This window comes from Phasianus colchicus, chromosome 6 (genome assembly GCF_987193195.1).
Source record: "Phasianus colchicus chromosome 6, bPhaCol1.hap1.1, whole genome shotgun sequence".
NCBI lineage: Eukaryota > Metazoa > Chordata > Aves > Galliformes > Phasianidae > Phasianus > Phasianus colchicus.
The window spans coordinates 39,544,223-39,559,952 of record NC_143441.1 but is presented as its reverse complement, the minus strand read 5'-3'; the positions used below and the strand labels follow the sequence as shown (position 1 = coordinate 39,559,952).

Below are 15,730 nucleotides of genomic sequence, written 5' to 3'. Positions count from 1 at the left end.
TACTGTATTGGTTTGATGCTTGCAAGTACATGGAGAAGAGTCAACAACTTATATCCAAATCTTGTAACAAAGAACCACAGTGTCTCAGACTTACAGACAAAAAAATAGCTAGCAGAACAACAAATCCAATGATATCAAACCGACTGGTGCACACACTAAGGGAATACACATCATCTCATACTTGGTTCCCCAGCATCACACAGCAGTGGTCCCCAAGCCTAACAGTGACCCACACACCTCTGACTGCTCTACTGAGCCTTTAAAATCTTTTTTTGCTTCATCCCCTTCACGCAGATTTGTTCACTCGCTTGCACACATGTTGCATACACCACAATATGGAGACGCCACATTAAATATTTTGATATCATCTGTGATCGTGTCTGTTGGCTCAGATACCTCCAGAACTTCTTCTGACATCCTCTGTACTTCAGAAGTGTTGGAAAATAGCAAATGGTGTTTGTGCACACCTGCACTCTCTAAACAGAGTCCAGAAAGCAGCCAAATAATTCTTTTCAGTCATTTGGGAGGTTTCTCCTGACAGTTTCCTATTGCACAGTGCAGCCAGCCACTAGCAACCTGTCGCACAGATGTCTGAGCCGAGAGCTGTGGCAGGCTGGAAGCAGCTCACTGCACAGCTCTATTTACTCCTCACAGACTTGGCAAGCCATGGCAGTGAGAATGGAGGATGTTTGCCACTACTTGCCTGCAATACGTTGCAGCACACATCTACTTGCTATTTGTATATTCTGGCAAAATGGCCTTTATTTCCCTTCAAGAAGGAGGCATGCCTTACCTAAAAGTCATTTCTCCCCCCTGGTATTTAAATTTCTTATATTTTTGGCAGATCACTATCCATCCTGCACTTTTATTTCATGAGACATACCATTTTAAAGGTTTGATTTTATGGCAGCTTCTTTCTCCGCTCCTGGCAGTATTAATAATGTAACATAACTGCTGTGACATATGGCTTCTGGGCTCTTTATCACTGACTGTGCATGTTATTTATTTTCCACTTCATTTGCCCAGTGTTTGCTTTTGATGAAGGTGCTTTGAAAGCAGCCTACCATTTCCATTTCATCTTCTAGCTCCATTTAACCAGTTTTAAAATTACAGCTGTACCAATATTAAGACCTGGCAGTTATGGTAAGAGACTGCATCCTGGACAGCTGCACTTGCCTATAGGAACAACCATTAAAGCACAGGCTGTGCCTACATATGGCAGTACTGTGTTTCTTTTTAAAGTGCTGCTACCTCAGGAAAAGGGGAAAAAAAATGATTATCAATTTGTAGCACCTTTAGTTAGAGACATCATAGCAGCCTACAGCTCCTCACAGCGAGCGGAGACGCAGCGCTGAGCTGTCTGACAGCGACAGGGCCCGAGGGAACAGCATGGAGCTGTGTCAGGGGAGGGCAGCTGGGGTCAGGGAATGGTTCTGCACCATTCCCTGGTGGTGGGCATGGAACGGGCTGCACAGGGCACTGGGCACGGCCCTGAGTGCTGGAGTTCAAGGAATGTCTGGAAACTGCTGTCAGACAATGCTCTTAGACTTAGGGTTTGGATTTGGGGTGGTCCTGTCTGGAGCCAGGAGCTGGACTCAATGATCTTTGTGGGTCCCTTCCAACTTGGGATATTCTATGATTCCCAGAATAAGCAGAAGCAGTAGCAGGTTAGTTACAGAGGCACAGCAGTTGATTGTGAGCTGTGATCACGTGGCTTACACCTCTTTGACATTTTGCCCCCAAAAACAGGAGTCCTTCAAGAACCTAAGTAGCACGTGGGACGTGCCGAATACCAGCAAGCTGAGCCACGGGACGCGGGCAGCTCCACTCTTCCCGTGGCACTCGAAGAAACGCCGACCCCTCGCCGGTGCCTCCCACCCACTTGGCACGCAGCACACGGGCGAAGCGTGGCGACAAGCGGATCTCCTGCCCGGGGGCTGCGGAGCTGGGAGAACCGCCGCCCCGACGGCAGAAGCTCCAGCGGCCCGGGAGCAGGAGCGCTAATCGGACCCCACCAAATAAGGCGATGGCGGCTGCCGCGAGGGGAAGTGGGGGGCAACGGGCACACGGGCGCTGCCCGTAGCGCGCTGCGGCGGGCGGAGCCTTTCCCGTCCCGCGGACGCGCACGGCGCGGTGCGGCGCTACGGGGGCAGCGCTCCCAGCGGTGCAGCCGCCGCCAGCACAGGCGGCAGGGCCGGGTCCCCGCTGCCCACGGAGCGCCCTTCCCTCGCTCCCTACCCCCAGCCGCAGCCCGGAGCGCTCCTCCCCGCCCAGGGTTTGACGGCAGCGGGGAGGAATGTATTTCCGGGGCGGGCAAAAAAGCGGCTGAACGCGGACCTTCCCCTCCCCTCCTTTCTCCACCGCCCCGCGCGCCGGGCTCCCCACCCCCTCCACCCCCGAGCGGCGCGGAGGCAGCGGGCGGCCCGCAGACGGGCGGAAGGACGCGGAGCGAGGCCACGCCGCGCCCAGCGCAGCTCCCGGGGCAGAGCCGGAGCCGGGCGGGCCGGAGCGCGCCCCCTGGCAGGAGCGGCGCCGCGGCCATGGCCGAGGTAGCGGGAGGACGGGGCGGGGGTTGGAGCGGGGAGCGGGCTGAGCGCTGCCCGCCTCGGCGCCGGGGCGGGAGGAGAGCGCGGTGCCTCGCGGTGCCGCCAGCCTCGCCCCGCCGCGGGTCCCGTCCCGGGCGGAGCGACGCTCGGCCTCCCCTGGGCTCTGGGGCCGGCGCTGCGGTCGGGCGGGAAGGTGGCGCGCCCGGCCCGCGGCTTCCTGTGGCGGCGGGACGGCGGGTCGGGCCTCCCGGGGTCGGAACGGCCCTTTGTCCGCCCGGTGCCCGGCGGGGAAAGTTTGACGCCGCTTCGGGTGCCGGGCTGCTAGGAGGACGACGGCGGGGCCCTGCGACGGCGTCGGGGCAGGGAGTTACAGGAATAGGGTCACGAAGAGTGAATCAGTGCAGGAACGTGGGTGTCTGTCTTTAGGTTTTTGAGCTGCACGGGGCTGTCGAAACCGGCAGATGTTGGAAGGGCGGTGTGGTCGTGATGCAGTGTCTCCACTTCTAGATACGCTTAACTTTGTGCGTATTTTGCTGTTAGTTGGCTGTGAGCATGGGCAGCCCTCTGGGAGCTCACCTCGGGATGGAGCGGGAACGTGAGGCCTCTGTGCACCGTCTGGTTCACGTGGTGATTTCTGAAGTGGCCTAAAAGAACGGGAGCACCGCAGTCTGTCTGATGCTGCCGCCTTCACATGCAGATGATCGGATGGGAAGTTACTCTCTGAGTCACTGGTTAGGTGGTGTTCAGACCCAATGTCAGATGTCTTTATCTAGTGGAACCTTGTCTGACTGCCTGTCGGACTTATCAGCTCATCTTGTGACTGCTTTTCTTTACGAAAAAATCAAACATTTCTTCACTTCTGGGTTTGTCCTTGATATTATACGGCCCATTCATGCCAGCACACGTGCACATACCTGATGGGTGGAAATGTGGATTTTCTGTTTGATTTGCTCCTGGTGCCACCGTCCTGTTGTTGCCAACACGCACAAATCTTGGGAGGAGGAATCGCCTCCATTCAGGTCAGTGGAAGCACACTGACTTAACCGCACATGCTGAAGTGCAGAAATGGAGTTGGGCTTTACATAGGTGAAAGCAGTTTGGGGTCATCCATGCTCCTGGCACATTAACCACCTGGTAGGCGATGGTAGGAGGCGGGGAAGGTTGGTTGTTGGTTTCCTACTGTGAGATGAGATGACTTGGTGGTAATTTATTTAAAGAGCTGTTGTGCTTCTAGAAGGACTTAGATGAAGTCAAACAAGACTCACCATTGTGAAGACCTTCATTGTCTGCATCCATCACAGTGATGAAACTGATGATTCATTGTCCTGTCGCTAAAAAATATTCTTTGCCTCTGGCAGATGATTAAGTAGCATTTTGCAAGCCTGCCTAGAGCTATATTTTTAAGGGTTGCAAAAGCAATGAGCTGTTGGCAACACTCAGGCAAGACGAGGCACGTTCACCAGGAGAACACCACCTTCATCCATTGTCCTTTCCAAAATGTTTCATGTGGTGTAAGGTGCACACCCAGCAGGCTGGTAGGGTGAGAGCATGCTTTAGTCAAAGCTGGTCTGGGAGTGCTGTGCCAGCCAGGGGATAAATAAACTCATTTCAGCAGTGAAACTCAGGGTTACAAGGTGTTCCTTCTGAGTGCAGCCAGGGAGACCTGCAAGTGTATTTGTCTGATCCTGTATAGTGTTCCCAGTCATGTGAAGGATGAATTTGAAGGGACTGAAGTTTTTCTTTAGAATATTCATGATGTTCTGATGTGAGTGCAGAATTCCAATGTTGGTCTTGCTGAGCTTTAAGTGACTCAAGTGGTTAATGTTCTGCCACTTCCTTTGGGAAGTGATTCCCACAGCTGAACACAGACTGTCCGGAAACTTTTCCTGCTGTTCTTTCTTTCTTGATCCATGTTTTCATCCCACTGCTTTCAGCCATCCTCCTGGTACTTCATGTAGGGTAACTGCTTTCATGCCGTCCTAAAAAGAGCACATCTGCTGCAGCTGAGGAAGTGGATAGCTTGGGTAGCAGCAGAAAGGCAAGCTCAGAGGGAACAGTGCAGTCTGGGGCTGGCACATGCTGTGTGCTGTGTTACCCTGAATACCATTTCCTCACTGCCTCTGGTATGAATGCTCTTCAGTTGTTTGTAAATAGTTGTCATGCCTCCCTTTTCCCGTCTGGATTTGGCTGAGTGGTGTACATGGACCCGCCTGTTGCAGGCTCCATGCTGTCCAAGTCTCGGCACTGTGGCCTTCAAAGGTTGTTCTGGCTGTGTTAAGGGTGGCAGGAGAATCTGTGCCTCAGTGGGGTCTTTTTTGATTGCCTCTTCCCTCCTTGTGCTGGGAGATGGGCTTCTTCAGCAGAAGCACTGCACACCCGCACACAGTGCCCAGAGCAGCCACTGCTTATTTCACCATCACAAGTAGAAGGCTAATTCACAGATTGTTGGAACATCCCAAGTTGGAAGAGACCCACAGGAATCATGAAGCCTAGCTCCTGGCTCCACACAGGACCACCCAACATTCAAACCACTTGTCTGGATGCTGAGCTGTACTGCCTTCAGCTCCTTACAAACTCAGGGAAAGTGCTGCACCCGACATGTGGTTTGGGGAATGGACGTCAATGGGACGAGCAGAGGCAGGATGGACTGTTGCCAGTAATTGATATATCCTTCCTCCTCATCCTCACCATCCCTTTCCGAATACATTTTGTACTTCTTCCATATGGGAGCTGCTGTTACAAGCACTCAGATGTTGCAGAACTACTGATAAAACAATATTTTATTTATTTATTTATTTTTAATCAGTGTTAATTAAGTGTGACAATCTAGCTGGCATTAAGATCCATCGTACCTTTTCACATGGCACTTGGAAGAGACAGTGGTTAGAGCCAGAAAAGAGGGAATCCAGGCTTGGCAGTAGTGGAACCTATTCTGCTGTCATTCTCTCTTCTGGAATTTCGGGTGATGTATGTGTGTATTTGCTTATTTACTTATTCATTTATTAGGTTGGCCGTTTCTTTTGTCAAACTCTTTATATTTAGAGCTGTAATGATTCCTGGAATACAGGGGAAAAAAATTACTGGTAGAGATCATAAAGCAATTACATAGATTTTTAAGAATTATTTGCTTAAGGCAAGGTATAGATAGATATTTTTAATTGTCTTTTTAGAAGTACTTGCCAGTATATGTAATACTGTCTTAGGTGTTTTCATGCCATCCACCACTTTCTGTACCCCCACTGAAATTGTCATCTCCCACTAGCAGAAAGCTTGGAGTTGGGTCTGTATTTTTCTGTCTCTCACGTCCCTGTGCTGACTGCGTGCTTGTCTCTACTCTGCCTTGATTTAAGACATTTCCTAGTAGTGTTCTCATTAGTGGTTCTAACATTGCTGATCTGGTGTTTACGTACTTCAGAACCATTTACATGAGCATGTGTATCGTAAAACATTACTTAAAAAAGAGGCTGTAGCATAGGGGGCACTGAGCTGTTATTTCTGCTGAGGGTATTTGTTATTTTTCAAGAGTGTGAAAGAATCATGACATTTCAGGAGGACAGTAGATGAACACTTTTTGCACTGTGGTCTTGTGTTGGCAATATCTTGCCCAGACATAGGACTTCTTTTGTGACAAAAAGTTGAAGTTGGCCAGTTTGTTCTAATAATAATTCATGACATCTCTTATTGGCCAGTATAATGTCACTTTTTTTCTGTGTAGTTGTTCTTCTCTCTGCCTTGCTTGGTTTTGTTCTGTACTCTGTTGCAGACTTTCTGAGAGGAGGTGACCACAGCTGACCACAACACTGACCAGTGCCTGTGAGTTGTCATGGTTATGGACGTATTGGGGGTGGCCCCACAGAGTCATTTTCTTCTTTTCTGAGAAATGGGAAGACAGCTTCTACTTTTTGTTGGTTGTAGTTCGTGGGGTTCTTTTCTTTCTCCAATTTCTCCTCCATGGGCATAGCCTGGCAACCTAAACTGCTGAAATCTTAAGTCCAGATGGATTTCCAGTGAGACCTCTCTCTAAACGTGCTTCTTTCCTCCAGGGATTAGTAGTAGAAGTATCAGAAAAAAGTATGTCCAGCTTTCGCTGTGAGTAAGTAGCATGTGTTTTAGCCGTGTGAGTTTCTAGCCTGATGTAAAACGTGTATCAGCTTGCTTAATAGCTTATTTTGGAAATGTCATGCAGAGAAAATGAAAATTCTGACTTTTGTGAATGGAAAAAGAGGCAGCAGGCATCTCGTTATGTATCACTAAATGATACTGCTGTGTTTTTCAGTATTAAGAGCGTTCTCTGTAGAACATTGTTACTAAACATACTGTATTTTTTTTTAATAACCATTTTCTCTTACTTTTCTGCTCTTAAAATAATTAGAATGATTCTGTGGGCTTCCTGGGGCTTTTTATTCTCCCATTAACAAACTGAAGTTCTTTTAGATTGGGAGAATTGGGGGAGTCACTACTTAGTACCAACTTTGCATAAAAGCAGGCAAGTGGCTTTGTGAGACTGTAATACTGGTGCTTACTTTTGAGAAGGTAATAGGTTTTCTACATGACCTGTAATCCTCTTTGAGACAGTAAGACCTTTTTGTGTATTAGAACAATGATTTTGTCTCTGTCTTTCTCAGTTTACTAACGACTTCAAAAAGGGTTATGAAATATGTTTTCTGTCTTAAAAGTGGTTTCTTTTTTTTTTTTTTTTTAAATCCAACATCAGCAGTGAAACATCATTAGTATTCTTGTGGTTTTTGTTAGTGGGAGAAGTTTCGAGTAGTAAAACAGGCAGGAATCTCAACTTTGTTATTGCTAGGAAGAGCTAAGAAGAGGGTGGTGTTTTCTCACAATCATTTTCATTCTTTTCTTTCTCCCTTAGAAAACGTTGTGCTTATATTTGATAAATTAAAGTAGTTCTCATGTTCTGCCAACAAATTTTAGTGTCTGTAGTCAGTTTCCCCATGCTTCTGATTTGTGAGAAACTGTTTAACTGCCAATTCTCCTCACATGCACAAAATGCATATTAGCTGTAGCACGCTCAATATAGCATTGCCCCCCTAAAAAATAACGTAGTATTTGTAATGTGTTTATTTCATTCTGGGTTGGTACAAGAAAGCTTACGCTTAACTTCGTCCTAGGTTTGGCTCAGCTTATTTTTAACTTCTGCTCACAATAGTATCTGGTGTATAAACAGGAAGGCAAGCCATCGTTTGTATGGGCTCCTACTGCATTAAACTGCAAGACTGTGTGTGGTATACGTGCTGTGTTCAAGTACTCATACACAGGTAATTTTCTACTGTGCCTGTTAACAAATGATTTTCTTTTTACCTGTAGAGCTGTGCAAATAATGGCACTTTTGATGTGGAAATCAAACTGAAAAAGTGAAAGTATCTTCTTTTCTCATCCTTTGTGGTAAAATCAGAAACAATAATTATATATTGGGCTGAACTGAAACACCGAAATCGTCTTTGTGCAAAAATGACTGATTTGTGGTTATTTAAAAACGATGAAAAATAATTGGATGAGATCAATTTAGGAAGAGTTAGTATTGCCATTTCCTAAATGAAATATGGTGAGTCAAAGGTAGCATCTTGGACAGTTCATGCATCTTGCCCACAAGATCATAGTTACGTAAAACGCAGCAGCAACGGCAATAAGGTGGTTTGGTTCATACAACCATGACTTAAGGATGTGGAGTGTCATTTTTGCAAAGCAGAGATGCTGCGTGATGCCATCCTGCCAAGCCGTGCAGTAATGCAGGTGCTGGGAGCCCTGCAGGAGCTGTAGAAGGCATTGGAAGGATCTTGTCAGGCAGCAGCTTGGCCGGCATCCCCTCTAGAGTCAATTGCTCAAGTATTAAATTGGGCAACATCCAAGCTCTGCCTAGACCCTCAGTTGTCCGCTTCTAGTGCTCTTTGGTACAGGCTTTGGTGTGAAGATAGTGCAGGTGAAAGGAAACCTATTTCTGAAGTGGAGGTAAATACAAAAGATTATAATCTTTATGGTGTTAAATAAAAAGCACTTTCTGGGGAATGAGAGCTGACACATCTCAGTAGTTGGTTGTGATTAAATTTGCATTGCATTCTGCAGCGGGATGAGTTAGTATATTATCACAGCATCTTCAGTGCTGGAATGACTGAAGACTTTGCACGTGTCCAGTCAGCAAGTGAAATACCCCTTCTGATGATGGTAGAAAAGAGAACCAAGGAAGTTTTTTGTTAGCACAGCACACAAGATGTCAAGTGTAAGCAAGGTCAGTTATTTGCTGCCTTTGAAACAGTGCATTCTGGCTGCTTTATTTCTTTTTTTGACCAAAGTTATGTTTTCCATTGTATTGAGAAATTAGTTTTGATGGGCCTGGGAGAAAGTAAGGAATTTCCTTCTCTGAGGTTTCTGTGGTGTTTTTCATAGAGTCATGGATGGCTTGGGTTGGAAGATCAAAGATCTTGCAAGGCTGTGTTTAGTGTATGTGCTCACTTTTCAGTGTGAGTCAAAGACTGTCCAGATACTGAGAGGAGTTCTGTAGCTCATCTCCATGAAACACAAAGCCTGAGCATTTTTTTGAAATGTCAGTTTGCTGGTTTTGTATCAGAACAGATTTTAAAAATCTATCCTTACTTGCGCATGAATGTAACCTGCATGCACAATATCTGTAAGTGCAACACTTACGGAGTTAACATCTTCTTTTACCGTGCTGGTCAAAAATAGGGCATATTTTGCCTATGTTGTTTTTGTCAAGTAAAAAACTGTGTGAGAAACAAGTTTTCAAGAATTTCATTTTCTTGGGTGTGGACTCAAGTGTTTAAAAAAACAAGGAAACAGCAAATTTCCTTTTTCGGAAGAATGTGCTATCCTTACCAGCTATAGGTTGTTTAAGCGGCATCTTCAAATTGGTAAACAATGATGAACATTGTTTTTTTTCTCTGTGTATGTACCTCCCTCCACTGCAGATGTGGCTTACTTACATTTTCAAAGGCTGAAATGAAATGTTACGTAGCCATGTTGCTGACCTCAGCAGCTTCAGTGAAGGACTCTGCTTTAGCATTAAGGAGTAACTATAGCATGTAGAATTGCTGCCAGCACTTTAATTTTATCACAGCCAGCTGCTCCTTTGGGAGAGTGTCTAGATGGCAATAAAAAAGCTTGCTCAGATAGTGGCACTTTTTGGTGCATAATTCACAATGCCGTTTCACTTTCTAAATGAGCGGTGTCAGTATTTAATAAGATTAACATTTTCTTGTAGCTGGAAGGAGTTGTAATGCTGCGTCTCTGCAGAGTTTAAAGAGAAAAAACGTGCACATTCATTAGAGATAGCTCAAAACTGTGCAGTAGGCAAGTGGCTTCAAATTGAGCTGAATATGGTACTTCATAAAGTGTCCCAGTACCCACTGAACCACAAATTCAACTGATCATACATTTTATTTCCCTAAGAACATGGCCCTGCAGCACTTTATACCAACACAGGTCCTAATTCTTGTGATCACACTCTCCCTCCTATCTAGAGCTTGTGGTCTTCATCGTACTTACATCAGCAGTGAAAATTGTTCAACCAGCCCAGCTGCTCCCACATCTTGATTAAAAAATCAATATTCAGATCAGCTGCTTCAGGTGGATGACCACATTCATCATTAGTAACCTTTAGGTGAAGGGGAGGAATTGGAGAATGTGGCTAATGAGAGGAGTGTGAGACTGCAGTGATCCATGGTTAAGTTGGCATAATCTGTTGTGGAGCCTTCAACATCTGCTGGGTGGGATTGGCCGCAAGTTAGGGATGAGTGGTGTAAAGTCTGGAACTGGGGCCTAAAGAAGTGTCTCCATTCAGCAGTGCTGGAGTGGGAGTCAGTTCAGATGTCTGAGAAAGCTCCTCTGTTACTGCCCTTTGCTGTCCTGTCAGAAGAGGCCTGTGGGCTCCAAGCTTAATGTCCTGCTCTGGGAAGCAGCAAAAGTGTATTCTTAGACAAGTTATAAAGGCAAGGACTGCTTTTTATGCAGCATTTTATGATGGATCTCTTGTAAAAAAAAAAAAAAATAAAAATAGCCATTTTAGGATTGACATAGTTTTTTTTCCTCAGATAGGTGAGCTTCTTGCCAGTGCTCAGGCTTCCAGAAATCTAGAAGTCCACTGTTCCAGTGTGTGCTTACAACTAGCCAGGTGTTGTTGTCTGTGTACTAATCATCGTCATTTTTGTTATTGGTAGGTAGATACATAAAATAGATACAGATCTACAAAACTGTATCTTGGTAGGATGACCTTTTTGTTATTATGAATTCTTCATGTTCACTTCCCTGGCTATTTACCCTGTATTCAAAGTGTGTTGGAAATGAGAGTTGTTTCAGTACCGGCCTCATTGCGTTAGAATAGTGAATCTTTTTTTAAAATTCACGATTTAAATATTTAGATACTACATATAAACATTATACTATATATAAACATTATAGTAGGCACTTGTCATTAGAATCTTGAAGTGAAAAATAAACAGCACCCAAAAAGCTTGATGGGATTTCACTTTGACAACTGCTGTGACTTCACAGACATTTTCTTTGCTACTCATCTGTCCACTTTGAGGTTTGCTTTGGTCCACTGAAGCTTTCCAGAAAGTCGGTCTTGCTGTGGAGGAGAGGGGTGTCTCAAGGCACCCACCCCCCCCAGCCCGCAGATGGTGGGCACTGGGACCCGGAGCACAGGGTTCAGTTTTGGAGGTGGGGATGCAGCACTGTGGTTTCTTGTAGCAGCAGTTGGCTTTCATCTTGGTTTTAGTTGCCGAAACTGCATGAGAGTGTTAATGATGGTTACTGGCGGTAACACTGCCATGTAAAAGTGGAGTTTCCGTTGAGTTTGCACTCTGTGGTGTGCCAGCCCATGGCTTCCTGTAGTACCTGCAATGCAGTACCCTGTATTAACTGACAGTTTCTTTCACTTCAGAATGTACTTGCCCCTCTTCTGCTTTCTGCTTAAAACAGAAGCTTGGATTAAAGTGAATTTAGGCAGGCGTTATGATGGCTGTGGAATATTACTAAGGCAGTGCAGCCTCAGAAGCATCAATTACAGTCAGCTGTGTTAAGTGTGATATTTCTATGTTTAACTAAACTTTTCCCTGTGTGTGGGTGAATGTGAGGTTTGAGTTGCACAAAATTAAATAGGCTCCTTACGGGAGTAGTAAGTGGTGCAGAGTGTGTGGGAATCTAATACTTCCACAAGGAGCAAGCACCCGTGTTTTCTGCTAGAATGGCTTAAATCATTCGATAGCGTTCCTGATTGTAACCTGAGCTGGAAATGCTAAACTTAGCTGAGAAGTGATGTATGCTAGCAAAACTGATGCAAACAAGCTCAGTGCTGAGTGCATCTGTCCCCACGCAAAAGTGTCAAATTAAGCAAGAGGGGAAATTAAATTATTGTGGTAGAAACTGCTGGTGGGTCGCAAATCATATGAAATGTGACACAACAACAGATGTTTTGGTTTATTTTAATGCAGTTGTGTTAAGAGGTACTTGTAGTAATGAAAAACCTGTGTATTTCTTATGGAAGACGGGCTGCTGATAACAGTACAGGCACAGTAAGGAGTCCTACAAAGTCTGGAGGTGGTGTGCTTGGAGTTTGGGCTATTGGAAACTTCTGGCAACAGGTTGGGGAACATTTTTGTTGGTGAAGACTCGTGGAAAAAAAAAAAAAAGTTTTGTTTCTTAAGACTTAAATGTTGCCATATAAAAGAGGAAGCTTTCAAGGTATACATCTATAGGAGCTGCTGTTAGAGAAAATATTAGTTTCAACCACAGTATCTTTACACGTGGTCTTGCTCTTGGCGCTTCTGCAAGGCTGAGCATCTCGGTGATGTACTTGCATGCTACCACGATCAGCATTATGAACAGGTTTTATTGTTTTGTGCTGGCTTAAAATTCAAGGATATTCATGATGTACTTGCAGGAATTGCAGCTTGATGCAGAGAGAATGCACTGATGTGGAATTTATTAGAGAAAGAAAAATGGGGGGATGTTACATTTTTATATTTTCAATTAAGTATTTTTGTAAGCATCATGGTTTGAGAGGTGCAGAAATACAAGAAGTTACAAGCTGGCCTTTCAGAACAAGGTGCACATGTTTCAGTTGAAGCTGGGAATATTGAAGATGTAGATAATAAACAATAAAAGCATATTGCTGTTTTTTTTCCAATTAGATGGAGCTGCAGGCTCTGCCTGCTCTGCTTGAGAATATGAAAAGCAGTGTTTCTCTTCTAATTTAATGTTGAACATTAAGCATAGTGTGCCTGTTTATTAGAGTCATTTCCCAAAATACAGCTTACTTTATAAACACTTACCTGTCGATAAGTCACTTGTAAAAAAAAATAAATAAATAAAAAAATAAAAAGTGTAAATAAACATGTTACAAAAATAATATTTTCATGAGAAAGAGCACCTTGCTTGGCTCTTTTTCTTATATGTGGTGATCCTGGGCAGGCTAAGTACTACTTGCCTACAAGCATCAAGATGCTTTCCAAAGGAACTCCTAGCTGTGGAACCTTGGCTTAAAACTATGTTTCAGCAGTTGAAGAAAATGTTATTCAAATACACTCCTTGTCCACGCCATAATACACACATACTGTTTGAAAAAATATCCCTACTTCAAAAAACAGTGCTTACAAACCAACGTCTGTCCTGTCTGTACCACAGTACTCTCCAAAAGGCATCACAACAAGGGCAAGAGATCCAGGTTGCTCTTGGTGTTTGCTGCCTCGATGGATGAAAGTTCTTTGTCAGTGGCAAGGCCTTCAGAGTCCCTGAACTCTCTTTTCTCCCCTCGTTCTGTTATTTTGTCACTGTCATCAGCATGGAATCTGGACTTGTATCTATTTACTTTTTCTTTTTGGAATGTATTTCTACCTTCACTAGGCAGAAGTAATCTTTACAAATTACTGGAGTGCTACACAACTTCTTGTCTGTATTCAGTATAGTTTAGGTTTGCAGCTGATTGCAAGGGTATTTTTTGTCATTCTTCGTTTTACCTTAGTGCTATAAAAAATCTGGGAACAACTAGCACCTCTTTGTTGTACTCTACTACCAGTAGATATACCACTTCCTCTTGGTTTTATCTTTCTTGGGTTGGAGAGATGTCATATAGAACCACTGCAGGTGATAAATATTCTTCTGAAACTTGTTCTGACCGTAGGGGGAATCTGTGTGTTCTATCAAAAAAAGTCTCCATCTCCATGCAGCCAGGCACCTAACTTGAGCAGATGTGTTTCCACTCAGAGATTCAAATCAAGACCAAAATGTATTCAGAAATTTACTTAATCACTGTTCATTCCACTACTTAAAACTGCCATTATGTTGAAGGCTCCCATGAAATCCAGGAACAAATACTAGCAAGTACCGCATATAAAGGAATGCTATGATCCAACTGTGTGTGTGCTTGTTGAGTTAGCCATTCTGTTTTAAAGCAGTGTCCTTTGTAAATTAACAATCAGAAACCTCATCCTTTAAGCACACAAGCAGATATTATGTCCAGAGGTCCCTATCTGTTCCCAGAAGCTGTGGTCGCAATGATAAGTTGATGATGATAAGTGCTCAAACTCAGGTATTCAGCTGAAAAAGCAAAGTGACACAGGCACACACTGGATTTTTAGTAGCTGTTTAAAACCCACGGGTATATTTTAGAACCTAATGCCTGCAGGTTTCCCATTATGTCCTATCCCTTTTTGGTGAATCTTGGGCCACTTAATCTCCTATGAACTTTTCTGCAGCTGTAAGTACAAATTAACTACGGCCAGTTACCTGCTGTAAGATCTTAATGAGACCGAGCAAACCAGTTGTGTTACCAGGTGTGTTTGCCTGCCTTACTACACACAGAGGTGGATTCTGGCTCCCTTGCAGAAGCTGCAGAGTTGTGATACATCTCCCTGTGATTCTCACATTCAGAAATGTGTATTTTCATCATTTTTTACTTCCAAATTTACAGGGGGATTTTCTGAGCAAAACAGTGGCATGCACTGTGTCAGATTAACCTCAGATAAACATGCCAGAGTGTTTGTTCTCCCTACCTGAGAAGAAAATTGGTTTCCGGTAGGTTTTTAACTCTTTGTAATTAAAATTTAAGCCCTAACTGGTGTATTATATACAATGTTATATATGCAGATCCTATTGTCATATGTATATATTGTTTTAACAGAATGCGTCACTACAACTACGTGGCTATGGAAGTACTTATCATGGATATTTGTTGAACATGCTTGTTTTATTCCAGTAACCTAGAGATGATGACTGACAAAGAGAAATGAAGCCCCGCATGAGGCACTGCTGGTTTTTTATCCTCTAGTTTCACAGCAGCTGAAGCCATGCCTTAAAGCTCTTTCAGGACACAGTTTGAGTAAGCAGTCTCAATGTGATGTGTAAAAACTGTTTCAGTACTGAAGAATTTGTTATTTTGCCTGTTGATCTGGATTAATGTCCCATTCTTTCCGTGTTACTGAGGTTAATCTCTGTGAAGCTGCTGGGGAGTGAGAACATCCTGGGCTGGGTGATCCATCCATGCAGCAACTCACTGTGAGCAGGCCCACGTCTGGTGTTTCCACACGAGCTGTAGTGCTACCAGCTCCCGCTCCTAAGCCTGCACTTCAGAGTCCTCCGGGGCTGTCTGCATCCAGCTCCCTGCCCTGCCCCAGCTGCCCCTGCCTGCAGGCAGCCCAGGCTGCTGCTCCCTCAGCTCAGGGCAGTGGCGGCCGTGTGGGAGCACGCCCTCACCATGCTGTGCAGCAGGCCGAGTCCGTAGCTGGGAAACAAATAGCGCTGTGGGGCGAGTGAAGGTTTTATTTCTTTGACTGAGATATCCTACTTTTCAGCTGTCAGTTCTGACCCCAGATCTCCACTTCACGTGGAGATTCGTATGTCATGTAACTTCTTGTGGTGGTGGACCTAGGATTCACTCTGGATGTACTCTGCAAGCAGTGTGTTCCAGCTGCAGTCAGTGTCACAGTGACATTTGTCTTAAGTAAGGTAGCTGCTAAGGTCTCAGATGAAGACCACTATTGAAGACTTGAAGGGAGAATCCACAGCACACCTTTGATTAAAAAACCCAAGATTAACTCCATGGTGCGAAACACTTTTAATTTTTGTACCTGTGTGTTTTGAAGCAATGTACCTCTCTAAAAATAGAGCAAGAAGACACCAATTTGCCACCATTTTTTTTTATAGTGATTTGAGGC

General features: G+C 44.7%; 1 protein-coding gene across 1 annotated transcript in view; it reads left to right on the top strand.

The window, feature by feature from the left end:
* Positions 1-2,319: 2,319 nt before the first annotated feature.
* ITGB1 (integrin subunit beta 1) overlaps positions 2,320-15,730 on the top strand; it is a 41,906-nt gene continuing 28,495 nt past the window's right edge. The window contains exon 1 of the mRNA XM_031616036.2: positions 2,320-2,549. Coding sequence (XP_031471896.1) covers positions 2,541-2,549 — 9 coding nt within the window. The 5' untranslated portion in view covers positions 2,320-2,540. The remainder of the gene's footprint in view (positions 2,550-15,730) is intronic.